The sequence below is a fragment of the Temnothorax longispinosus genome, chromosome 3 (assembly GCF_030848805.1).
Source record: "Temnothorax longispinosus isolate EJ_2023e chromosome 3, Tlon_JGU_v1, whole genome shotgun sequence".
NCBI lineage: Eukaryota > Metazoa > Arthropoda > Insecta > Hymenoptera > Formicidae > Temnothorax > Temnothorax longispinosus.
Window position 1 is genome coordinate 8,862,149 of NC_092360.1, and position 25,701 is coordinate 8,887,849.

The following is a 25,701-nucleotide window of genomic DNA, read 5'->3' on the forward strand; positions in this document are numbered from 1 at the left end:
TAGGTATTTTCCTTGTCTAATTATGTAGTTGGTGGGACTTACTGTTGGGGAAAAGGAAAGAGGAGAAACGATCATATGGTTATCGACGTGGTTCACTTGTCCACGTGTGTCCTACTTGTTGCAGAAAGTGTAATATTATAATGCACAAATATATTTCTATATATAGAAATGGTTGGTTACTGTTATATTTGCAAAACCGAAGCAGGAGAAGAAAGTAACGTATCCTTTCACAGGTAAGTATATTTATATTATAAATGTAGAATATATATATATATATATATATATATATATATATATATATATATATATATATGAATAATACATGATAAAATAAGAAATATTTCATTTATTATTTTCCACATTTTTTGGTAAAAATTATAAAATAAAATTCAATGTAGTTGTTGAAGTAATATTTGTATAATAAATATTTTTCTTTAAATTAGACGTATAAAATACATCAAAAGTTAATTTAGCTATAAAATGTTTAATCAGGGTAACAACATTATTTTTCAAATTGACTATACGTAAAAATGTTTGTTTTTTATGAAAGTTTATAGGTAAATTAACTATTTTATAACTTGTTTTTAAGGTTACCAAAAAATGAAGAGGTTAGAGCCAAGTGGAGTTCAATTATTGGTTGCCCGTTACGACCAACGAGTCGTACAATTTGCAGCAAGCACTTCCAAGAATCTGATTTTATCTATAAAATATATGGCAATGATGTCAGAAGATTTCTGAAAGCAGGAGCTTGGCCATCTGTACTACCAAGTCTAAGAAGCACTGAGTATATTTCATATGAGTACACAATAAAAAAACACACACACACAGTTTTACGATACTATATATTGTTTTTATATTTTAGAAAAAATACCAAGAGCACTTTTAGTAATACAAATACTGACGAAGATAAAGATAATAAAAATATTAAAACGGAGCCAAGCATGGCATCAGAAGATGAAGCATATGAATTCACAGAGAGGTCGGTTTCCATATAATAATTGTTTTATCTATTTCACATGTATACAAACACATATACATTTGTATATTATTTTAGAAGTGACACCGAACTATATACAAACGTAATATCAAATGCAGCACATGAAACCACAAATACTGAAGAAACTGCAATAGATTTTGGGATTGTAAAAGATGAACATCTAAGCATGTTAGTTTTCACGTAATAATATTTTTACCTATTTCATATACACACATATACATACTTATATGTATTATTTTAGAAGTGACACCGAACTATATACAAACGTAATATCAAATGCAGCACATGAAACCACAAATACTGAAGAAACTGCAATAGATTTTGGGATTGTAAAAGATGAACATCTAAGCATGTTAGTTTTCACGTAATAATATTTTTACCTATTTCATATACACACATATACATACTTATATATATATATTATTTTAGAAGTGACACCGAACTATATACAAACGAAATATCAAATGTAGCACATGAAACCACAAATACTGAAGGAACTGCAATAGATTTTGAGATTGTAAAAGATGAACATCTAAGCATGTTAGTTTTCACGTAATAATTGTTTTATCTATTTCATATAATACACACACATATACTTATATACTTATATGTATTATTTTAGATGTGACACCGAACTATATACAAGTGCAACATCAGACGTAACACATGAAACCACAAATATTGGGGAAACTATAATAGATAATGGGATTGTAAAATATGAATATCAAAAGAGGTTGGTTTTCATGTAATAATTGTTTTATCTATTTCACATATATATATATTTGTATATTATTTTAGAAATGACACCGAACTATGTACAAGCGTGACATCAGATGTAGAACGTGAATCCATAAATAGCGAGAAAACTGTAATAGATGATGAGATTGCAAGAGATGAACAGCTAAAGAGGTTGGTTTTTATGTAATTGTACCTTTTACACATTTTTAAAAAATACTGTAAATAATTTATATGGACAAATAAAATGGTTTTAATTTTATTGTAATTTTATTTTATTTTCAGGAAAATAGGTCAGCCTGAAAGTAACAAAAAGCGTTTGCTCACTCCGAGATATGTCGGAGACATACGCCGAGAAGATTTTACTTCAAATGATACTTGGTGCATCTTTCAAGAATATTTAACGAAAACCAAGAGTAAAATGAAACAGCTTGATGACAAAGTGAGATATTTAAATACAAAAGTAGGAAATTTACAAGAAATGATGGATGATCTTAAAAAACGTGGACTTTTTTCTCGTGATGCTTTGGATTTGATAAAGGTAAGGAACTGTGGTAACGTTATATTTAGCTATGTTACAATTAATTGCTGATTGCTATTATTAATCGAGTACAATGTATCAAGATTTGAAGAAACTAGTTACATTGTATAGTATTTATAGGCTAGTCACAATAAGCAGTTTAAAATTCATATTTCACATTATATTAACAGTTTGTTGAAATGCAGGAAAATGTACGCGTAGATTGCTCGTGCTATAGTAAAATTTAAAGAAACGTTAAAATGTGATATTTGTATGGAATGTTTGAAAAGTGATACAATTTATTCTGAACTTCAAAAAAATTAAAAATAGAGTAGTACCTATCTTAAATTATGTAAGAAATAAGATATGCGCTTATTGTCGTTTATAAAACTGCAGAAAAAGTGCGGAGCACAAAATATCTTTTGTCTACAAAAACGTGCTATTAAAACCAATGATTTTATATTAAAAAATGATTAGTGTCATTTGATTTATTTGGGGGGGGGGGGGTAACTTGAATTTCTTAATTAAAAAATCCCTTACTAAAATAATCGTAAGCACAAACTATTAATTAAATAATATTCTGAAAAAATATTTTTACAGAATTACAAACTTACAGCACGGAGGCCAAATTCTAAAGGAAAACGTAAAACAAATAAGAAGTTTCCACAATCGAATTGCGAGTGACGATTGTTATGCAAAAAGGTTGCAAAAACAGAAGAATTCAAAGTCGAAAAAATAAGAATCACTTATTATAATGGGAACGAGACCGTGAAATTATCATGGTTCATATCTTTTACAATATATATTTTTATTCTCCTCTCCTCTCAAGTGTAATTAATCGTCACCTTAAACGATCAAGATTCTCCTTTCCTCTCAAGCTACAGCCCCGCGGAAATGTGCTCTCGGTCCAGGTCATCGATCTATAGTATACCTATACATATATAACATATACTATAGTAGTATATAGTATATCTACAGATTGCACGACGCAAGTCCAAAGTGTGTCTCAATGCGCAAGAAGGATAGCAGGCAATTGCGGCCAATATCTATCTTTTTCTAGTCAGGACCGTAATATCTGTTTGTAAAATTACGAAAGTGAATAGACTTACATTTTGACAAATGAAATCGTAGGTACGGTAGTAAATTTTCTCACTTTTGTAATTTTCACCTCGTTTCAAGCCATCACATAACTCGTTCCTACGTCCATGCGTGTCCACGTTTCTTTCCTTCTCTTCTCATCACCTATGCAATTATTGTCCTCTCTTATTATCTTCACACCTCCAACGAAAGCGCGCAAGTCTCTCTCTCTATCGGTGTAAGTCTATGGCCAAACGTGCCCAATGCCAAGACAACACGAGGCTGTCAGCTGATTTTCGGTTTCGGAGGCTGTTATCGGAGGCGACGGAGGCGTTTTGTTTCGAAGGTCTCTCTCGCCTCACTCACATAACTCACAGTGCAGCCGCTCTGACGCGAGTATTGCATGCCAGTTGTGTGTCCACATGATTGATATCAATTGATATGCACTGAGATAAGATTAGACTGTCGGAGAAGACGCGCGGATTGGAAATCGAGCTCGCGATGTCCGGAGAAAGGCGAACGATGAGCTCGAAGGCTAACGTGAAATCAGGTGAGACAGGATCACGCGATTGTTTTTTGCAGGGGGGAAATGAGAAATGTGTCGGGAAGTTGGTCTGCGAGTGTGTAACGTGCGTGCGTTATCAGAAATGGCGCGGCGCGAAGTGACACGTGTAAAAGCGCGTAAGTAACTCGATGATGGTTCGAATGGAAAACTCGGTAGATCCACGTGTATCTGCACAATTTATTATATTTATTGACTTATTACGAGTTTTATGTACTCTTTGAATAACTCCAATATTTAATCCAGTGTATTTTAATTTTTCTTTCGCTTTCGAAATTGAAATATGGGTGTCTGTATTCTTTTCTTTTGAAAACTTCTTTGTTCACGAAAATTTTAATAAGTTAAAATATTAAAGTTTATATTAAGTATATATTCAATTTTATATTAAATAGAATTAAGTATATTTATATATTAAAAAGATATGTAAAATTCTTCTTGTATACTTTGTAGGAGTGTCCAGAGCAGCCAATAATGAAGTTTCGACAAGAAGAGCAGTAATAACTGTTGGCCTCATCTTTGTAGCCTCATTGACCGCGTTGTTTTATGTATATACGAGTTTTCCAGAATTAGAAAAGTAAGAACAAGCCGTTTATCCATATATCTTCGCATTCGTGCTTTATACGTTTTTTATCGGACATAAATATGAATCCCTTGTGTGTTTCTTTTATAGAGACGAAAGGCAATATATGAAGCTGCCGCTTCACATAGAAGATGCCAAGAATCTGGGGAAACTGTTGGAACGATATAAGGACTTATATTACTTCCAAGTAATGGCGGGATTGTTCATCACTTACATCTTGTATCCTTGAATACTCTAAATCGTGTAGTTTTGTTTTTCAATCTGCCGCACTGAGGTAGACGGTGTGTTCCTTACATCACATCTCAATAGCTTGCAAACATTCGCCATTCCCGGCTCGATCTTTCTCTCAATCTTGTCCGGATTTCTGTTCCGCTTTCCGATCGCCCTACTACTCGTCTGCACATGCAGCGCGATCGGCGCCACCCTGTGCTACTTGCTGTCCTCGCTGCTGGGCAGACGGTTGCTGTACCGATACTTTCCGGAAAAGGCAAGAGCATGGACCATCATCGTGACCAAGCATCATGACAATCTGCTAAACTATATGCTGTTCCTGCGGATGACGCCGTTACTGCCCAACTGGTTCATCAATTTGGCCAGTCCAGTGATCGGTGTGCCGATGATGCCATTCACCGTCGGCACCTTCTTCGGCGTCGCGCCGCCCTCCTTCGTCGCCATACAGGCCGGCCAAACGTTGCACAATCTCACGTCGTCGAGAGACGCGTGGTCGTGGAACAGTGTAATCATACTGTGCGTGTTCGCGTTGTTCTCTCTACTACCTGTGCTATACAAGCAGAAGCTCAAGAAGAAGTTCGAATAAACGTCGAAACGTTCTATCGACGATACCCTCAACGTGACATTTTGATATTACATTAGGAAAGCTTTCCGATCGTGTTCGTGGAGTGGAATATTCTATAGAATAATTTCTTAGGAAATTGAAAAAAAAAATTATATCAAATGCAAATAATGTTGGGATTAGGGTCCGCTTTCTCACACGGTGTATGCATTTATTTATATTGGACACATGCATACGAGATAGCATGACAAATTCCTGCGAGCACAACTTCCGCATAACTTATTTATTATTGTTTGTAATTTATTTCTACAAGTGTGTCTTAGATTACGTGAAAACATCGTTTAAAAATGAAAACCAAATATAGGCGAAAACCGGCTTATTTTATTATGAATGTCACAAATAAGCCTATATTTTTAAGATAATATATGTCAGGAGATGATCTCAGGAAATATTCTACGTTGATAGGCTGCTGAATTTTCTTTTTTATTTCATGCATTGTATTATACCAGAAATAAAATTTTATTTGAAATCTAAATCCGCAAAAAATCTTATATGCGCGAATATATATCAAGGATTGAAATTAAAATAAATAAAAAAGGAATATCCAAGATAAACTTAACATGTAAATTTTACTTAATATGCTTCATCGTTATTGGCTGCATCGTTTTGGCACATATCCACGTGTTCTTGCTATTGGTGATATCAACAAAACGAAGTTAAATAACCAATAGAAAGATCAGTAGCATTGTACACTGGTAGACTCACGGGTCTCCAATACCACCAATTGTACCATACTTAAGAACATAAAAGAAAAAAATAAAATATAAATAAAATATATAAAGAATATATATAAAGAAATGAGTACGGATTATTCTGTAAAGTTTCTAATACTCACGTGTATGACCAGCGGACAATAAAATGGTCGAAGATCTACAATGTTGAGCACACTCCGAACTCGGTATCATTTTCATCAGTCTTGCGCCAGCCGCGCACCGTATTACGATATTGCTGCACTCGGGATTGGGCTGAAAATTTACAAATTGGCCGTCATCGCCGAGACACAACCAAATGAGAATGCTTCACACGTACCAACGAGTAAGGCGGTGATCTCGATTCGTCGATAAAAAAATATTTTTCTGTGCCTTGACTCCACCAATTCGGGGTCTCCGCTGGCTTTGGAAATAACTTTCGGAGTATTCTGCTGGGCCTCATACGGTTTACTCTCCAAGATACGTGAGTGCCAAGGGAAGCGGTACGGAACATGTCCAATCTTTTGCCCATAACATCACGGATAATTCTGTACAAATTATAAAACGCGCACAAATTTAATCAGATATGTTGGACAATTTGAAATTCTGTAGATTCGTATTGACGTGTGTGGAAACCAACTTGAAAGTTTCATTGTTAGAAGAGATTCTCTTAGCGTCTTCGTCAAAGACGTCTCGGTTATTCCAATATAAATTGACTAGATCTTTCATCTTCACCTTCGTGTTATTCTCCGCTCTAGTGTATGGTATACCGACGTTGAAGGATCTGCTGATATTGTGGCCGGTCAAATCTGGTACGGAATGGACCATGGTGCAAGGCCAGCAGTCCATATCGTTGACGTAGAAATACGGATTCTCTATCAAGCACCATTCGTCGTACAATTCTGAAATAATAAATATTACTAAGTATATATCGCAACAAGATACTCCAATATTATATTAATTCTTATACTATTATTTTTCATATTATTGTAAAATGTGACATATTAATTATTTGTGAATTACAAACCAGATAACGACGGATATAGGCTGACAATCGGTACAGCCGCTTTGCGCAAAACGTATAAAGCAGGGTAAATGGAATTTTGTGAGATTCTTATAAATAAAACGTTTAACCAACTTCGGCATAAAAATAACAATACGACGGAGGTAAGGGCGAGTGGCAAAATAATTCGTAGAGTCCTCCGTGATTTATTCGATCTTCTCGAGTACTTGGCCTCCAATTGTCGGAAACAAGCTCGAAATATTTCCGACGTTTGCGTCTCCGAGACATTATGAGCGGCCGCGTATTGCCTGATCTGTCGTACACTCTCTCTATATTCGTCCAAATCGACCATAATCGCGAGTCTCTCGACACAATCGCGTAAAACTCAAATCGCGCGTTATCACTATATAATTACATAATTACGTTCTTATTTACATTCTGAAGCGCGCAACAACAGTCCTGTCACTTGGCTGTCACTTCTGCTTGCTTGCACTTTCTCGTTTAACTTTCTGCACCTCTGTGCACAGCTGCACTCACGCGCACTTTCTCTTTTTCTGTTTTGAATATCCAAAATACGCCACGTTTCATATGTTGCTTTGCGATTTAATTGTGAAATTTTATACCATTATTATTTTCCATTTTATTCGAATTGCATTCCGATATTTAATTCTTTCGATCTGACGCGTATTTTTTTTAAAATAATGAAAACCTGCCTTAAAGCGAGGAAGAGCGACATCGAGCGACGTAATCCAGCAATACTGCATACTGTTTTAAAGCGCCAAGAAGCGCTCCGGTTAGGCTTGAGTGAGCACGTGGTCATTCTCATTTCAAGATTCGACAATACTTAAAATATTTTTCAGGTAAGACGGCATTTACTTCAGCGATGTATCGTCCCGTTGTTCGTAAAGCTTGACAGACGTGATGACACATAGACATGGTTGTGTGGTAACCACACTAACCACAATCCAGTTGCGGTTTTTCTTTTGGGTAACTTCATTCACCGGTTAGGTCTTGGGGTCTATCAATCCGGTACACGTGATAGAAGATGCCACGAAAATTTGATCCCGATTATCCTGATAATGCTCCACTTCTGTGTCAAGCCGGTTTTACAATACGTCGCAAACGATATATGGCAACTGCTGGTCGAAAAGTGTTATTTCCACGTTGCGCTTGTCAATTGCGCTTGTCAAAAGAGAGTTGGCGAACTTTTAACTTTTTTTAGTGACAGTAACTGGCAATCAGAAATAACACATTTATATTGTAGAACCGGCTTTACTCCCTCAGAGTCTAAAAGTGATTTTCAATCGACTAAACTCCGATTATTCAATTAGCGATAAATCCAATCAACAAAATTATTTACAACAAAATTTCCGGCTGTAATTCGTCGTCGGCAATCTAATCATTCCTTCCCTCAAATCATTAAATAACTATCCAAATTGATAAGTTACTTGACAACTTAATCGTTGATTAAGTTGGTCTAAGTTTGGTCAAAGCTACCCTACATATTTATTATTTTATTAATATTCTCAATTGTTGCTGAATTTTTTAGAAATATTTTAGTGAAGAATTATAATAAAAGAATCTTTTTACAGTTGGAATTTGTTGGAGCATGCCAAAAGTGAGGATTCAAAAGACAGCAATCGCAGGTCAAGAAAATTGTCAAGTATTAAAAAATCAGTAGTAGAGCTGTTGCTTAGGAGTGTTACTAGAGGTGTTACTTACTGAAAAGAAGAGACAGTAATATTACAAACCTCAGGTCCAAGTATAATTAAACAATGGAGAAGAAAAGGGATCCACGATGGATTATGAGGGAGCATGAATGTGTAAGTTTGTTGGGAATCACTTAATACATTTTACTTTATGCAATGTATATATAACATAAATTCGTTTCAACAGTTTGAAGAATATGCGTATAACACATCAGACAAGTCAACGGCACTCGAGAAATTTATAAAGGTAACACTTCATGAAGAAAACAATATATCATGTGTGTCAATATATCTATCGATATATATAAGTAAACATGTTTTTCTTATTGTAGAAGTTAAAGATAAATATAGTACGCGAAGAGGACAAAGAAATAGAATTCGATCTAATTGGCTGCCATACTTCGCTAGCTAATGCATTTCGTAGGATACTTCTAAGTGAAGTGCCAAGTATGGCTGTTGAGCAGGTGTACATCGTAAATAATACTAGCTTGCTCCAAGACGAAGTACTTGCACATAGGTGAGAGAAACATTAATGAGTTTTTTTTCAATTTTTACATTGAATGTTCTTACTTTAGGAACATTATACAACAAATTAACATGTATTTTGCCTTCAAGATTGGGCCTTATACCTCTTCGCGCAGACCCTAGATTATTTGAGTATCCTTCGAACAACGGAAGAGCGGATGATGAGGTTAGTGATCAAGATACTCTAAGATATGAGTTGAAGGTCACGTGTAGTGTGAATCCACAAGCGCCGAAGAACTCTCGTCTTCCAGAGGATATGTACAGGAATAGCAAAGGTACTTGACTAGACATCTCTTTCTTCTTATTATTATTGAATTTTTGATTGCAAATTAGATTACAATAATTTTAGCTTCGTTTATTTCGTTTCTCAATCATAATGGAATATGTAAATGATAAATATAGATTCTCGATTGCTCATCATTCATCTCATACTCCTGTACTCATAACTTTTAACTCGCTATTTTCTAATGAAAAACCAAGACACAAATGGGATGAGGTCGAGATGGGCTTTTACAGATTTATATTATATGCTAGTTTCTAAATATAATATTAATGTGATATACATAAAGTAACGTGCAACATTCTTTTTACAGTTTGCAGTAAGGATATTAAATGGGTGCCGATAGGTCGGCAAGCAGATATGTTTCCACGTGGAGCGGAACAATTTGGTGTCCTAGAAAACGACATATTAATATGTAAAATGCGTCCCGGTCATGAAATCCACGTGTTTATGCACGCAGTCAAAGGCATCGGCCAAGATCACGCTAAATTTTCTCCTGTGGGTACGTAAGAGTTCTGTGAATAAAACATTTTTTTACAACTCATATTCTGATGATACAAATATCATATATTAATCATAGATAGATAAATATATCTTAGATTTCTGAATTGTTCAAAATAAATTGTCTTATTTATGTCAGTGTTGCATAATAAAAAAAAATTGTTTAGCCACTGCATCATATCGCCTTTTGCCGGCCATTCAGCTGACCAGCCCTGTGAGAGATAAGGACGCGGATCTTCTGCAGAGCTGTTTCAGCCCCGGCGTAATAGAAGTGGTAGAACAAGAGACGAACTCGGGTCAGAAATATCGCGAGGCGCGTGTCAAAAACGCTCGCTACGACAGCTGTACCAGAAACGTCTATCGTTATGATCAACTAAAAAATTGCGTGGAACTGAGTCGGATAAAGAATCATTTTATCTGTAAGTACGAATAATCTAGATATTTAGAAATCGTCGAAAAAGGAAGAATCAATTAAAATTTAAGTTATAGTCGTTAAGTCACAAACGTTTCACTAAATGTTGAAGTTATTGCTTATGACAGCTAAAAAATTTATATATATAAACTGATTTGTGTGTATTCTTGATTTCTAGTCACCATAGAATCTGTGGGAACATTACCGCCGGCCGTGCTATTCGCGGAAGCCGTTAAAGTACTCAAGAATAAGTGCAGAACATTTCTCGCAGAACTGGAAAACATAGAAAACTAAATTCAAGCAAAATGATCTTCTCGGTGAGGCAAAAATCATCAAAAATGGCCATCAAAAATTTATCGCCGGGCAAGTTTGGCCGTGCGTCTTGTGAATAGTAACAACAAGACTTTGCAAGTAAATCAGTGCCAATTAGTAATATCTATATTAACTTAACGATCTATTTTTAATTGATTAATAAACTTATTTTACTGAATTTTAAATGCCTTGTTAATTGATAAAAATAACCCAATTAATTATTAATCGTCATTGAGATTAATTGGAGAGATTAATTGGAGTGGTGTAAGTCAAATTTTTTAAAATATTTGACTTACACCAATGTGGTTTTCACCCCTCCAATTATAAGTTATAAAGACAGTTTATGTCTTTTATTAAGACTCCTTTTAGAATTATATTAGTAATGTAAATCAGTGAAAAGTTCTCTCATTAAACTCTTAATTATGATTCAATATTAATCACTCAAGCGTTATTTCTCAAAGCGTTGCGTATAACAATCGCAATTTATAATCATCAATTTTGTTACATTTCGCTCAAATATGTTTTAGGTATGAGACGCTGGCGACAGTTGTTGATCGTCTCCGAAGCGATATGTTTACATCCTGTGTTTTTGCCAGATTCCTGTAATATCCGAATAACAATAGACATTTTAATTCAATGATCCCCTGGGGCGACGTGTGATTCATTGTGAAAGCGGCTGGTAGTCGACAGGTCTCACGTTCGAGCCTTGACTGTCACCTCACATATGTCTTGCAATTCTTGCAAAAGATCAGATCCTGGGGCTTTATATTTCTTGAGCCTAGGGATCTAAAGGAAAGGAGAATGAGCGGTCTCATAAGGCCTGGTGCGGACCGGGTTGGAGTTGACAACTCAGCCTCGAAAATCAGCGAGAGTCACAGATAAATTTCTTAGTAAGATTTACGTGAAGTTAGGGATTTGGTAGTCCTTTTTCTCTTTTTTGTGATCCCCTACATCAATATGTAAGATCAGCGTGACAAGAAACGCAAACACATTCAAGATTATAATATTCGCAAGGAAACGTTATAAGCTTTCATATTGTTTATTTATAATCATCATGTTGATCCCCCGAGGAAAACTTTATTGATATGTAAATATTTCAGGAGGAAAAGTAATTTAAGGAGTCGCGCGTAAATGTAAAAGTTAGTTTTTCGTTAGTTTATCGTCCTTGGTAGCTGGTGGTAGCTGGTAGGTACTGATGATAAAAACGCGCCAAAAAATTTCGCAAATATAAGATATTGAAATAATAAGATATAAAAAATAATATTTTGATTCTCACTTTAATTGATATATTTCCACTATATAGCGATCATAAAGAAACAAGTAAATTTTATAATAACCAGTAAAATTCAAGTCTATCACCATTGTCGGTGTTATTTATAACGCTTTATTTGCTTAGAAGTATATTTACATGTAATACAACAGTAACTTGACACTACTGAATCTTTTCTACTTTGCTATTTATTTAATACTATGAAATATAATAAATAGTACAGTGGACTCTTATCTATACTTGTCATTCGTCATTACAATTTGCACTTAAAAATTGAGGAAATTACAAAATTGCCCATATATTTTATTATTACTGCTAAAATTGTTATTAAGCACAGAAGCTCAATGTATATCAATTTTATAATTTCGAAAAAAGGATATCGCAATTTTTCCGTCTGCGACGTCCTTTTTAGCTTCGTATAGTGCACTATACTTTTATTTATGTAGAAAAAACACTTGGAATGAAATAAAAAAATAAATATATACAATGTGTGCGAGAAGAATCAAGAACGAGGAAATTAGAAGAAAAGCACGAGAAGCGTATAGCTGGAGAAAGGAAAATTCAAATTTGTATAAACCATTTTTATTTTTTTTCAAGGAATTTGCGAATTGGAAATTAAAATTTGATCAACCGAGCTAAAGCGGACTAGCGGACTAAGATGAAAGTTATCCGATTGGTCGAAATTCTCTCTCCAACTTTACAGTCCACAATGCACGCTTTGATAGGAGCTTCACGCAACGTCACGAGCTGCATGCTGCATCATGCTGCATCGCCGCGTGCGATAATGCCGCGAGAAAGGACGAGAAGACGAGAACATAAGAGAGAGCTAGAGAATTAAAAAAGGGGAAGAAAACATTCGCAAATCGCGCGATTCGACACGCGGCAGCCGTAAATCCCGTTCGATCTCGTCGGTACCGCGTGTCGAAACTGTCTCGAATCGCGGTGAGACTGGCGAAAGGCGAGAGAGCGAGAGCGACAGAGAGTACTTATAATTCGAGGACTTGAGACTTGACAGTCCTGTGACCTGTGAGACTCGAGATCGATCGGACGAGCGTCGCGCGTCGCGCCGCTATCGCTATGTCGGCTGTCGCCGCCGGCCCGCTCAACACTGGAGAACGTCAGCGTTTGCGTCAGCCGGCCGCGCTAACGAGGCCGCCGTCGCCGTCGCCGTCGTCGTCGTCACCGCCGCCGCCGCCGTCGTCGCGCCGGCCGCGCCGCGCGGAAAGCGGAGAGAGTCGTGCGCGTCTCTCGCCGCGACAACAGCCGGGGACGATGGGGTTAGGCTTCCGATGGCGCCTCGTGTTCCTGCTGCTCCTCGGCCTGCTCCTCTGGCAGACCTCGAAGATCTGGCTCGCGTTCCTGCAGGACGGCCCCGCCACGCCAGGTATAAAAGAGCGGCGCGCGCTCTTTCTCTCACCCTTTCGTTTCGCGCTGCACCTGTCGGCGGCCCTGCGAGCCTGTCGCCTCGCCGGAGAGGCGGCCCGTTCTATTCGCTTCGCCCGCGCCCGCCCGTTTCGCGTGATTGATTTTTTTTCCTTTTCCGACGGTGAGGTACCTAAACGAGGAGCGGCTAGCGACGTGCGTCAATCCCGGTAGCTGTCGACGGCTACTGGGCTACTCCCCGAGCACCCGTCGCCCGAGGGGCCGTTAATCGGCCCGCGCGAATCGCCGCTTTCGGAATACGATCGAGGAATCGATCGTTCCTTGCGGCGAATGCGGCGATCCGTATCGGAGGTGGCATTTTTCTTTTTCTTTCTTTTTTTTTTATATTAAAGGCACGATAACGGCTTACTTTGAGAGAAGGCCACAAATTGATATTTCTGACGATTATGCTCGTTGCGCAATTTGCCATTTGCCGACCGCATCGTTATCTGATACCTCGTGAAGTCCGATCGACGTGTGAATAACATGCGATCCTCGATTTGTCGAGCGTCGAAGCGTAATCGCACGCGATTCGAATGCAACGTTTGTTGAATCGCAATATTTTTTTTTTTTCCAACAAGGAATCCTTACGACTGGTATCTCCAGCGAATTACGTCATAATTCGACGGATGCAAAGTACGCGATTCGAATTAATTGCACGCCCGTGAATCGTATGGAGGAAAGATCGATGTAATGGAAACATAATGCGCGCTGGAAGAATCATTAGCTGGATATTTTACGCGATAATGACACTACGCTCGCGTCAAATCGACAAAAAAGAAACCAAGCTGCCATTTGTCAATGTCCTCCTCCCCGCAAGATAAGCCATGATTCACGGATTGACGGTTTTCCGTATAGGAGATTATGTAAAAAGTATTGTCGCGCGGTTTCCGTTTTACGCGACAAATGATCCACGATGAGGATGATCGCGAGATAACGCAACGACGATACAACGATCGAACTCGAGATAGCGATTACCTTTGTCTCGGTATAATGATAAAAATCATCAGTTATTAAAAACTGCAGAATCTTGAAAGTATAATTTATATACGCGTCTCATTCATATTTTCGAATCAAAATCAACGACATATAAACACAAACGTTTTCTAATATCGCCAATTTTCTTAATCGCACTATTGCAAATCTTTTGAATACTGACATTTTTTTATGCGGAATTCGAAATTATAAAAAGAAATTATGATCTCTCGTGGAAAATAATCCTAAATACTCGAGGTAACAATTGTTTGTTCAGTAGTTGTAAAAATCAACTATTAAAAAGTACTAAAAATTAAAGAATCTTGAAAATACTATAATTTATATACACCGTCTCATTCATATTTTTAAACATTTCCTATCGCTAATTTTCTAATCGCGCTATCGCAGATGTTTTTCGAATATTGAAATTTTATGTAGAACTCGAAATTACGAGAAGAAATCACGGTTTCTTGCGAAACCTAATCCTACTGAACCGAAATAACGATTGTTTATCCATAATGGTGAAAATCGGTCATTAAAAATTGAAGAAATTTGAAAGTATTCGTAATTTATATACACGTCTCACTCATATTTTCAAACCAAAATTAACGAGATGAACACAAACATTTTTTAATATTGCTAATTTTCTAATCGTGATTTCACAAATGTCTTGAAATTATAAGAAAAATTTGAGATTTCTTGCAGAAAATAATCCTACCTGACCGAAATAATGATTGTTTATTTAATAACGATAAAAATCGATTATTAAAGTTAAAGAATCTTGAAAGTATCGTATGATTTATGTGTACATCTCATTTATATTTTCAAACCGAAAGTTAACGAGATAGGCACGACTAGGTATTTCTTAATATTTTTTTTCTTTTTAATTTTATGCAGAACTTCAGGTGAACCAAGCGGCGACGCCGTTGAGCGAAAAGGATGACCCGGCTTCTCAGAAAGTGCACGTGGCTGTGTATTACGAAGCGTTATGCCCGGACTCGCGTAGCTTCGTTTTAAAACAATTGGTCCCGACGTATCGAAAACTCCCGGCGAACGTGCAAATCGAACTGGTACCGTACGGTAAGGCAAAGGTAAGAAAATTCGTTGCAATCAACTCTCGTATCGCTGTTATCAATCTTTCGTTATAATTATATCGTCAAATAATATGACTAAATATATCGCGAGGGAAAAACTGCAGTCAGTCGAAACAATTAGATCGGTGGATCAAACGGATGGAACGGCAAGCTTCCTCTAAAGTTACATATTCGATTTCCGATACAGACGGTGAAGACAAACGATGGGTACCAGTTCATGTGCCAGCACGGACCGATCGAATGCCAGGCGAACATCGTGCACGCTTGCTCCATCGACGTCATTGAGGACCCATCGGTGCGACTGCAATTTGTGGCTTGCATGATCGAGAATAACATTGACCCGGTTGGAATAATGAATACGTGCGCCGGGCGTATATCCGTGGACCTGGAGTCTATGAAGAAGTGTACGAGCACCGCAAGGGGAAAGGAACTCTTGGCCAAGTACGGAGAGATGACGAATTCTCTCGTGCCGCGGGTGTCTTTCATACCGACGATTACTCTCGACGGGGTGAGTGTTGTTTCGCTTTGTGATCGCTAAATAAAAAGTATAATGCAACGATACGTCGAACTGACTAAACGATGTGCGTTTTCAGAGCTCCGAACACCAGGTGAGGATACTGAAAAATTTGTTGAAGGAGGTGTGCCTGCGTTTCAAAGTTACACCAAAAGAGTGTGTATCGTGAGAGCACGCGTTGTTCGCCGCTAGCAAAACATATCTGCGTAATCATCGAATTTTGTTATTATGTTACACGAGTTTAAAAAAAGACATGTACGAAAAATATAGTATTTTCCAAAAAAAAAGAAAAAGAAAATTGCTGCCCTTTCTTATTTCTCAGTAAGACAACTTCATATCTTGGTAAGTTCGACCATTAATTGCTGGAGCGTAATCAGACGAAAATAACACGCATTTATCTCTCGGCGCATAATTGCACAGAATGGCGCAGTTGTAAGGTTTGTCCGTAATCATGTGTAAGAGATATCCCGCATTTTTTTTTTCGTTTACATCAGATACACTTGGTCGTTATTTTTGTCAGGGAGATAAAATCGCTTGTATTATAGATAAACACCAGTTTGCTCCCATATAAGTATATAGGAACAATTTATTAACTTAATATCAACACTTTATACAAACTGTGCCGCTTTATTTATGTACGACAAGAAGTGAAGAACGCCTTTGAGATACGGCAGAGAATATACTTACATACACTAGAAACAATTTTCGAATTAGAAGTCTGAGAAATCAAGGAGCGTTAAATTGAATGACTACGTTCAAAGTAGTAAAAAAAAAAAAAAAAAAAAAAACGAGCACAGAGTCTACATGTTCGAAATAATCTGATAGAAAAAGAATCTCCTCACTTTGCAACGTACAACGTTCTCACCTTGTTTATAGCGCAACGAGCTTGCTCATTTTTAAAATTGCGATTAGCATAATCGAATTGAAAACTCACTTCGTCGATCAATTTTACGTTCGTATGTACACATCGAAATAAATACAAACGTTCGATAGAAGCAGGATGTGTCTTGGTACCTCCGCAAATACGGTATAAACGATGTTTTTTGTTTTTTTTTAAGAACAACAACGTGTATTTCAATAACAAAGATCGAGGGGACGCTAAATTAAATATTAGAAGAGCTAACGCTTCAATATTATTCGGTAAAGATTTGGCATTGCCTCGATGTTAACGTTCACAACAAGAGCTTCCATGCGCCACTCTTTCTTTCTCTCTCTCTCTCTCTCTCTCGCTCTATCTCTATCCTCGGCGCGCGAAAATTCTTTCAATAAATAGATTTTGCGATACGGATATAAAATTACTATTATATTAAATACTGGAATAGAGTCTTTGTAACGTAAGAGACTTAATCGCTAGGTATCAGTGTTCGATGAAACGAAGCGGATTTTGGAAGCATTTAGATACAGATGCCTGTCGAATACTAACGACCACTTTTACAAAAACGAGTGTGTGTTGTTGACAATCTTTTTCATTCTTAATAAAGTGTAAGTGTGGAAATATACCTCGGACACAGAATAACCACAGTTTTACAAATAGACCCAATGTGTGCTTCTCTTTTTCTCTCCCCCTATATTTTTTTTCGGGTGTTTAATGGGGAGCGAGATTTCCTAATTACAATTAATACCGTACTTTCTTGTAACCTATATCTATTCTTCTCAAAAAGTTTTCGAGGGTAGCGAGAAAAGTCAGAGATATGTAAAGTGGATCCTGTTCATAGATACACAATGAAATATTCTCATAGCAAAGTATCTAGATGCCATCGAACACAAAAAGAGATGGTTGCTGAAACGAGAGGTCCATTAGTAATGAAGGAAACGAATCGAGTAGCTGTGACCTAAAAATGAGGATATACATTTATTTTGTCTTTTTTACTTTTTTTATCTTTTTTTTTCCTTTTTTGTTTAATGATCAATGCGATCTAGGTCACCAGAAATACAAGTACTTCTCATTTTGTTCACTTCAATATTAAATAATAAAGGACTGTGGAGGAATTATCTCTTTCATATTTTTTTTTCTTAATTTCTTCGTAAATTATTTTATATATATATATATATATATTACATATATATTATGACTGAACCACCGACACGCATGATGTTTACGCTGTACGGCATTTATGTTCTTTGCTCTCGAGTTCTTAAGTAACATTATATTGTACGGATCGCACAAAAATCACACCAGTTTCTCCGATCTGGTTGGCTCCGTTTTTACGAGACTGGCACGCACCCCTGGGCGAAGAAAAGTAATGCACCGATCTCACTGTGGCCTTTACTTCCTTTAATCCCCCATCCCTATTTTATTTCTCCATTAGATTTACATTATCAACAAAAGTGGTGTCGACGTTGTTTCTTTTTTTCCCCACATTTTTTGTATCATTTTTTTTGCGCGCATGTATGTAAGGCTTTCCTTAGAGTGGAAGGCAAGTTTTACAAATAGGAGATTAAAATGGAACTGGAGGCAAAACGCACTTTGTGAATATAGTATTATAGTGTTTCTCTTTTTTTTGCTCTGTGTGTATAATCTTTCGTGTGTATAGTTTCTCGCGTAAGTATAGTTCGTAAAACATACGTGTACGTGTGAGTCCCGTGTGCACGAGCACGAGAGGCTGGATGATGTTGAAAGCGTAAGGAAGAGACTTTTCTTTATTTTTTTTTTTATTTTTTCAAATAGGAATGTCGAGACTTCGGATCCTGGAGCTTTCCAACGATCGCGCCGCGACTCGTCGTTCGCGTTCCCGTGATGTCATCCGCCCGACAGATCACATCCCGTTCCGCAAGACGCGACGCGCGCGAAAGCACTAGGTCTGAGCTCCTCGAAGCTCCTCCGATTCTTTCTTTCCTCCACCTTATCTCTCTCTCTCTCTCACTCTCTCTCTTTCTCTTTCATCACTTTTTTTATAAATTTTCTCGCTCGTTACTTATATAAATTAAGTTATTCGTTTGTGAGGCATCGAGGGGTCCAGCACAGCTTTTGCACGTAAAGTCGTCATCAATAACCCAGAGGCCGAAGCGCATCGTATTTATACTCTCTCTCTCTCTCTTTCTCTCTCTCGCTCTCGCTCTTTTCTCTCTGTCTGGAAAACGATCGGTCCAGGCCGAATTCTCTCTCACAGAGACAAACAAACATTTGTACATGTGCATGCATTTTAACGGTAGAGACATCATCATCTATTTAGCAGCTACGTATCCTAATGTCATCATTCACTATACACGTATCTCGTTTATTAAAAAAATGAACGAAGGAATTCTCGAGATGAATCTTACTCTCGATTGGCAAATAAACTTTTGCTGCTTTTAATATTATCTTACATCGGATTTATACTTTGTCCCTTAACACACACATTTCCTCTCCCTTTGTAAAGAGAAATTACAATTCTTCGACATGCCTTTCTCATGAAAAAACTTCTGGGGAAACGAAGGAGGATGAGGGGTGGCGAGGGGAGCAAGATGGTGCCGAAGGACGCGACAAGAGGAGAGGGAAATGGGAGGGGGGGGGGCAGTCGAGAAAGAGAGGAAAGTGGAAAATGCACTTTTTTTCTTTATCGTTAGTGCACATGCGCGCGCAATTGTGTGTCTTCGCGTTATCTCATTTCCAAATTTGTTTTATCCAATGGAAATAAGACATCCGAGTGAATATGTATGTGGGTATGTGTGTATACTCTTGGAGCGTGTTGCGTTCGTAACGTGTATCTGTGTAACGAGTCAGTGTCATGTGTGTATGTATACACGCGTAAATATTAGTGTTTTGAGAGATAATGATTTTAGTGGTATAACTCTTTAATTAAACAATTAATTGCCCTGTATTACTTAACGTTAACGATGATGATTTTAACGCGGTATCGGACGTTGACTCTTCGCGCTTTTATAGACATCTTCGTATCCTGATACAAGATTTGTCACTTTCTGGTTGATTCTCGTTTTGTTACATATGTTTTTTTTCTCTGTTTCTTGATTTATTTAATACGTCAACACCACTCCGAGTCGCGAGTTCTTCCGTTACACAGGTTGCATTCACTTTGATGTCATCATTGTGACGAATTCTGGAAAATACAAGGAAAGAAATGTCTCGTTAGTTACGCGTGTGTTAGCTTACATTATGCCTAAGCCAGCAAAATACGACAGTTTTGCTAATAACGGTGAAAAAGTAAACAGAGTCGTCAAATATCTCCTATCGTGACGTCAAAAGCGAGAGAAATTACGCGGAGATACACGTGGACCAACTGCGTAACCGCGTAAACTGCTTTTTTAAGAATCATATTGATTCGCGGAAAACGAGATTATGTTGACGAGAAATCGTTTATGTAAATTTAAAAATTACTCGTTATCGTATCGTTGGAAATTTTATTCGCTTTTAACGTTACAATCCAAGCTGTTCGACACATATATTTTAATTGAAAGTATAGGATTTAACGTGGCAATCATTCTCTCAATATAGAGTCGTAAAACAACATACAGTTAAAAAAAGTTCTACACGCGACATTATCGACAATGAGTTTTATTTTACGCTAATAGATAAAAGCGATGCGGTACAACCTTCATAATTAACTTGGCCGTCGCCGTCGATATCGGCCTCCCGTATCATTTCATCTACTTCCTCATCAGTGAGTTTCTCGCCCAGATTTGTCATGACGTGTCTAAGTTCCGCCGCGGATATGAAACCATTTCCATCCTTATCGAACACTCTGAAGGCCTCTCTAATCTCTTCCTCGCTATCCGTGTCCTTCATTTTGCGCGCCATCATGGTCAAGAACTCCGGGAAGTCGATTGTGCCGTTACCTAGAATTTCAGGATTTATATACAACGTCGATTCTACTAAAGCGTTGTTTATTTTCCTCTTTTAATAAGAAGAAAAGATGCTTCAAATATCTTGCGGAAGAACGAAAAAGTAACTCCTCTCGGAAATATTAACATTTTTCTTAGCGGAAACAAACAATCGCGAATGGAAATGGAGGAGTAGAGCAAAAACGATCGATTTTCATGTGCGAAATGATTCGTGATGCGCATTACGAATTCACACGCGATCGAAAATTACGTAAGGATACGTACCATCTGCGTCTACTTCATTAATCATGTCCTGCAGTTCGGCTTCTGTGGGATTTTGACCGAGGGACCGCATGACCGTGCCTAATTCTTTGGTGGTTATAGTACCATCGCCGTCTTTATCGAATAGCGAGAACGCCTCCTTAAACTCTGCGATTTGTTCCTCTGTGAGTTGGTCAGCCTTTAAAATCGAAAACAGTACAAAGTTTAGCTCTCTCAGTGTCTATGTTACACGAGTTACACACTAATGTAGTAAGTATATCATTACTAATATAATAAGGTATAAGGTATTGAGTACGTTTCAAGATATCCAAACGAGTGTAATAACCATAGTTATTTTTGTACGTAAAATGTGAATTTTTAAACGCCATCTCGACTCATATCTTGGCCTTTGGAACATCTTATTCGGCCCTGTCAGGGCCAGAGTCTCTTTACGGACAGCAGTTCACATCGCTCGAATGCCGGCGTATCATTGAAATGTGTGCGTTTCACTCCCTTTCAGGTAACGTAACAAAAACAAGATAATTACATTCCGGCCTAATTAACGGGTTATCCGCAGAAATCTCGGTCGCACGAGTTTCCGTAAACATTTCCACTGACGCGATGCCGAATAACGCGGGGCAACGAGGCGCATGATAATACCGGCGGAAATAGCACGATGATGCATTCGCGCGGTTTAATTGCCGGCCGCATAAATAAGGAGTTCTCAGACCACTTTGAGGATCGCGCGCGTGAATATTAACGAGGAATGAATTACGCGACCGGCCGCATAATTCATCACGGGATTCGTTGCGCGATTTACGGAGATACGCCGCGTATCTCCCGCGACGATAATATATCGCGCGCAGTAAAAATAAATTTTGATTCTTCTCCAAAAGTGCGTGCGCGCGTTTAATGCGACAATCTACCTATCGAGCAATCCTCCTTTTTTTTTAATTATCGAACTACGCGCGTGGACGACACGCGTGTTGTTTTGCTCGTTGCTTGGAAAAAAAAATGCGGCCGGTGATATAAATCGCGCGCGGCGGTTCTTAAAATGTATTTCCGGAAAATTGTGACAGCGCGTGAATCTTTAGAAGTAACGCGAGCTATTCCTGGACGCTAATTACAGACAGGTGCTGATTTAGCGCCCGTTTGCCGTGAAGTTGAAAGACAAAGTGGCCGCGACGTATCGATTTCTCCGCACGAGACGGATCGTATCGTAAATGTAAATTATATTATCGCAACTTCAAAGCCCGTATCAGATTACGGGATTAGGATTGAAATTGGATTGAAATTTGACAGAGCAAACGGGGGGGGAGGCAAAGTTCACTAAACTTGAAATTAGTTTTCTTCGTTAAGCGCGTATCGCACTACGAATTGGGATTGAAATTGGATTGAAGTTTAATCAATGAAGAAAACTAATTTCAATTTTTTGTCAACTTCCCTCCGATTGGTCAAATTTCAAATTTCTAAGCTCGGTTTTAATCGGAGTCTGATATACGGGCTTTAAGCTTGGATTGAAATCTGATCGATCGGAGCAAAGTCCACAAAAATTGAGATTGATTTTCTTTATTCCGATTGATTAAATTTCAACATCCAATCTCAATCTCAATCGAAGTCTGATACGGGCTTTATGATCAATTAAATTTCAATCCAATCTCAATCCGTAGTGTGATACGAGCTTAAGAGCGGTCTTTATTACGCGTGCTTTTCCCCAAGCCATTTTTATCACCGTCATTTCTCAGTAAGCTTCTCGGAACTCTATTCTCGAAGGGCACGTAGCGCCGGCGAGAGCGTAATTAACTACGTTCTCGCATTAAATAGCTGAACCATTCTTAACGAAATTAACAAGTAACATGGTAAAAAGAGCTTTGAGAAAACAACGCGGTTGGCAGGGCGTAAGTTAACGTAATATCGATCTTTAATAACTAAAAGGACACGCATGTGTTTAATCATCATATTAATTAATTACACATCGGACGTGTCGGCTCTGCTTTGAGCCGTTATCCTCAAAGATTCCCATTTATTCATAGAAACATAAAAATCCCGTCCGAAGACGAGAGAGATATTTCGATCGCGGGAGCAAATCGCGTCCGGCGACGCGCACGACTCCGACTTGCCGCGGGGATAACCTTACTTTTCCAAACGTTCGGAATGAGAACGGCGGCGAGAAATATGGCTCCCACCGTGGCACCGGCGAGAGCCGCGCGTCGCGTCGGGCAGGGCGAGTTTTCACGGGGGGAAGGGCCCGAACGGACGAAATCCGGGCGAGTCGCGTTAAAACGTCGACGACGAAACGAGAGAAAACCCGTCGCGAACTCGCGAGGAGGGGACAGACGAGAAGGCGAGCTGGCGTAACGGGTTTACGGCTTACGGCGGGCTTACGTAGGGAACGTAAAAGGAGCGACGGCGAGGGAGCGCGAAAATCAATAGCGAGCAACGATGTATCGTCCGTAACGTTTGATCGCCGGACGGATAGAAGCAGCGCGATATACCGCGTCGCACGCGTCGCGTGAAAGAAAAGAAAAAGAGAGAAAGAAAGAAAAAAAGGAGGAAAGAAAACGTACGCGTTACGAGAAACGCCCGGCAGCGCCCTTAAAGATGAGTATCGGGTGACCCGTATGGATTATGCAAAAGGAGCGGTCGGGCGTTCGTGCTCGCTCGCTCGCTCGCTCGCTCCGGTCTCGTATTTCGTGCTCCGATAGGTATCTATCTTCGCCCGCGATCGAAGGAAAGAAGAGATCGCGGCGCGCGATACGACGACGTCGACGTCGACGGCGACGGCGGCGACGTCGCCGCCGCCGCCGCATCGTCCTTTTTTTCCGATTCGTTCAAAATCTTGCCGAGGTCGTAGCAGAACGTGGACGCATCGATCGGGAGTGACGCGAGAGATCGGGCGTTCCTCTCGTCGACCGAAAAAAAAAGTCACGAGTCTGTCTGTTCATCTGTACTTTGCGCACGTTCTCTCTCTCGCGATATCTTCTCCCCTCAATTAAAAAAAAAAAATATCTACGTATGTATATGTAAAAAGCGTTTCGTCGATAAGTGCAGAAAGTGCAGCTGCCCGCGAATCGTGGGACAGGCAACTTTGCGGCGGCGTTTCGATCTCGGGCGCGAAGGCCGTGAATTTAGCAGCGCACGAACGGTCCGATAAACGGACGGAGGGACGGAGGGACGGACGGACGGACGGCGAGAAGATAACTTGCGCGGCGCTCGTCGATTATCTCGACGAGTCCAAGAGGGCACGCGATTGCGGGCGAGCGATGCAACGTCAGGCCCGAACGACGCGGCGGGCGAGATAGGCGAGCGAAAAGCGGCGAAATTAGCCGCTCCGCGGCGAACCGTCGCCCACCTGTCTCTCTCTCTCTCTCTCTTTCTCTCTCTTGTAACGTACGGCCCCGGCTAGGCCGGTCGTAAACGCGAGAAATTCCAATCGCGGGACGCGTCACGGCGTCAGATCGGACGAACGCGAGAGCTCCGAAGTATAGAAATATCCGCGATGAACTCCGCCGGCGGGCGAGGCGCGAGGGAAAAGCGTCGAGGCATTTTCGACAGCCTCCCTCTCTATCTTTCTCTCTCGCTCACTTTGCATACGTGTCTCTTTCTCTCTCTCTCTCTCTCTCTCTCTCTCTCTCTCCATCTCTTTTTCTCTTTCTCCCTACACGGCGATCGATCGGCCGTTACTTCCGCTCGCGCGGATGCAGATTTTCCTCGTTGCTGCGGAAGAAACTCGGCGAGGAGCACGAAGAAGTATAGACGGCCATGCCGGATCGATAATCGCGGGGAGTCGGGGCAGTCTCCGAGGCGGCATGAGCGAAGTACGCTTCGACCGACGAGGCTGACAATAAACGCTCGACGAAGAGAGGGAGAAGGATGTATAGATAGCGAGAAAAAGGAGAGACAGAGAGAGAGAGAAAAAGAAAAAAAGAAAGAGACAAACGAGGCTCCCGCCGATCCTTCCAGAAAAGGAAATCCGTTTTGCCGGCGGATACGAGTGAGAGAAAGATGGAAGTGTGTACGGAGGCGAGGGCGAGTTCAATTGCGCATTTCTTACGAGCTTTACGCTCGTCGCACGTGCGCTCGGCGACGCGTCAATGCGGCAAGAGAGACCGAGAGCTCCGAGGGGCACGGCTCTCGATCGAACTAGCGACGACGGCGACGATGACGACGACGACGACGGAGTTTACGGCGGTGAGCAAGATGCGAGGAACGAAGCACGTAACGTCACGCGCGGCGTAATTATCTTCGAGTCGTGGCACAAACGGTGTTATGTACTTACCATCGTGGCCCTTTTCCTTTGTTTTCACGTCCCGGTCACGCACGAGAAGGCTCGGCCCGCGTTAACACACGCGTTTACCCCGCACACTGGACAACAAAAGTGTACTTGATCACAACCTCCGGTACGTCGGTCGGGTTGGCTGGTCGGTCGGAGTCGGTCGATCGGTCGCCCGCTCGCTCGTTCGTAAAAGTAAACGGCTCGCCGCGAATCGTGAATGACCGCGAATGGGGAAGTCAACTTCCTTTAACGTGCACGAGCGCGGGCCAGACACGCAGCGTACGGCGAACACCTAAGTCCGGCGAGAAACGCACTCGGGACAGCAATGGAGTCCACCGTGTCTTTCTCGGTCTGCGAGGCTCTCTGTGGGCCGCCG

At 39.7% G+C, this 25,701-nt stretch overlaps 6 protein-coding genes and 1 long non-coding RNA gene across 12 annotated transcripts; 4 read left to right on the plus strand and 3 right to left on the minus strand.

The window, feature by feature from the left end:
• The first annotated feature begins 17 nt into the window (after window positions 1–17).
• On the plus strand, window positions 18–3,073 carry LOC139810572 (uncharacterized). Of its 3 annotated transcripts, XM_071774232.1 has the most exons (10): window positions 18–233; window positions 590–784; window positions 863–979; window positions 1,055–1,165; window positions 1,239–1,349; window positions 1,427–1,537; window positions 1,620–1,730; window positions 1,796–1,906; window positions 2,018–2,273; window positions 2,853–3,073. In XM_071774232.1, the coding sequence occupies exons 1-10, from the start codon at window positions 169–171 to the stop codon at window positions 2,934–2,936; spliced, it is 1,272 nt and encodes a 423-aa protein (XP_071630333.1). In that variant the 5' UTR covers window positions 18–168; the 3' UTR covers window positions 2,937–3,073. The 3 variants fall into 3 exon arrangements, with proteins under 3 accessions (XP_071630333.1, XP_071630334.1, XP_071630335.1); XM_071774233.1 differs by lacking the exon at window positions 1,620–1,730; XM_071774234.1 differs by lacking the exons at window positions 1,427–1,537; window positions 1,620–1,730.
• LOC139810579 (uncharacterized) lies at window positions 3,042–3,524 on the minus strand. Its single transcript, XR_011731436.1, has 2 exons — window positions 3,406–3,524; window positions 3,042–3,327 (listed from the first exon to the last, which is right to left on the minus strand). It is a non-coding gene; the product is annotated as an uncharacterized lncRNA (long non-coding RNA).
• A 106-nt stretch (window positions 3,525–3,630) lies between these two features.
• Window positions 3,631–6,114, plus strand: Stas (Transmembrane protein stas). The gene is made up of 4 exons (XM_071774240.1): window positions 3,631–3,879; window positions 4,342–4,465; window positions 4,562–4,690; window positions 4,781–6,114. The coding sequence occupies exons 1-4, from the start codon at window positions 3,831–3,833 to the stop codon at window positions 5,286–5,288; spliced, it is 810 nt and encodes a 269-aa protein (XP_071630341.1). The 5' UTR covers window positions 3,631–3,830; the 3' UTR covers window positions 5,289–6,114.
• On the minus strand, window positions 5,727–7,520 carry LOC139810574 (uncharacterized). Its single transcript, XM_071774238.1, has 5 exons — window positions 7,041–7,520; window positions 6,654–6,915; window positions 6,354–6,561; window positions 6,160–6,289; window positions 5,727–6,058 (listed from the first exon to the last, which is right to left on the minus strand). Exons 1-5 carry the CDS (start codon window positions 7,366–7,368, stop codon window positions 5,967–5,969), a joined length of 1,020 nt encoding a protein of 339 aa, XP_071630339.1. The 5' UTR covers window positions 7,369–7,520; the 3' UTR covers window positions 5,727–5,966.
• Window positions 7,521–7,726: 206 nt separating this feature from the next.
• Polr1c (RNA polymerase I and III subunit C) lies at window positions 7,727–12,270 on the plus strand. Of its 4 annotated transcripts, none has more exons than XR_011731435.1 (9): window positions 7,727–7,876; window positions 8,609–8,839; window positions 8,913–8,972; window positions 9,058–9,242; window positions 9,341–9,525; window positions 9,844–10,032; window positions 10,199–10,450; window positions 10,622–10,854; window positions 11,283–12,270. XR_011731435.1 is itself a non-coding variant. In XM_071774236.1 (9 exons), the coding sequence occupies exons 2-8, from the start codon at window positions 8,792–8,794 to the stop codon at window positions 10,735–10,737; spliced, it is 1,035 nt and encodes a 344-aa protein (XP_071630337.1). In that variant the 5' UTR covers window positions 7,727–7,876; window positions 8,609–8,791; the 3' UTR covers window positions 10,738–10,760; window positions 11,283–12,270. The 4 variants fall into 4 exon arrangements, 3 of the variants coding, with proteins under 3 accessions (XP_071630337.1, XP_071630336.1, XP_071630338.1); XM_071774236.1 differs by having other exon boundaries at window positions 10,622–10,760; XM_071774235.1 differs by lacking the exon at window positions 11,283–12,270 and having other exon boundaries at window positions 10,622–10,933.
• Window positions 12,271–12,576: 306 nt separating this feature from the next.
• On the plus strand, window positions 12,577–16,328 carry LOC139810576 (GILT-like protein 3). The gene is made up of 4 exons (XM_071774239.1): window positions 12,577–13,409; window positions 15,320–15,513; window positions 15,704–16,024; window positions 16,110–16,328. Exons 1-4 carry the CDS (start codon window positions 13,103–13,105, stop codon window positions 16,197–16,199), a joined length of 912 nt encoding a protein of 303 aa, XP_071630340.1. The 5' UTR covers window positions 12,577–13,102; the 3' UTR covers window positions 16,200–16,328.
• An 899-nt stretch (window positions 16,329–17,227) lies between these two features.
• LOC139810578 (calmodulin) lies at window positions 17,228–25,701 on the minus strand. The gene is made up of 4 exons (XM_071774241.1): window positions 25,329–25,701; window positions 21,074–21,248; window positions 20,561–20,803; window positions 17,228–20,067 (listed from the first exon to the last, which is right to left on the minus strand). Exons 1-4 carry the CDS (start codon window positions 25,329–25,331, stop codon window positions 20,039–20,041), a joined length of 450 nt encoding a protein of 149 aa, XP_071630342.1. The 5' UTR covers window positions 25,332–25,701; the 3' UTR covers window positions 17,228–20,038.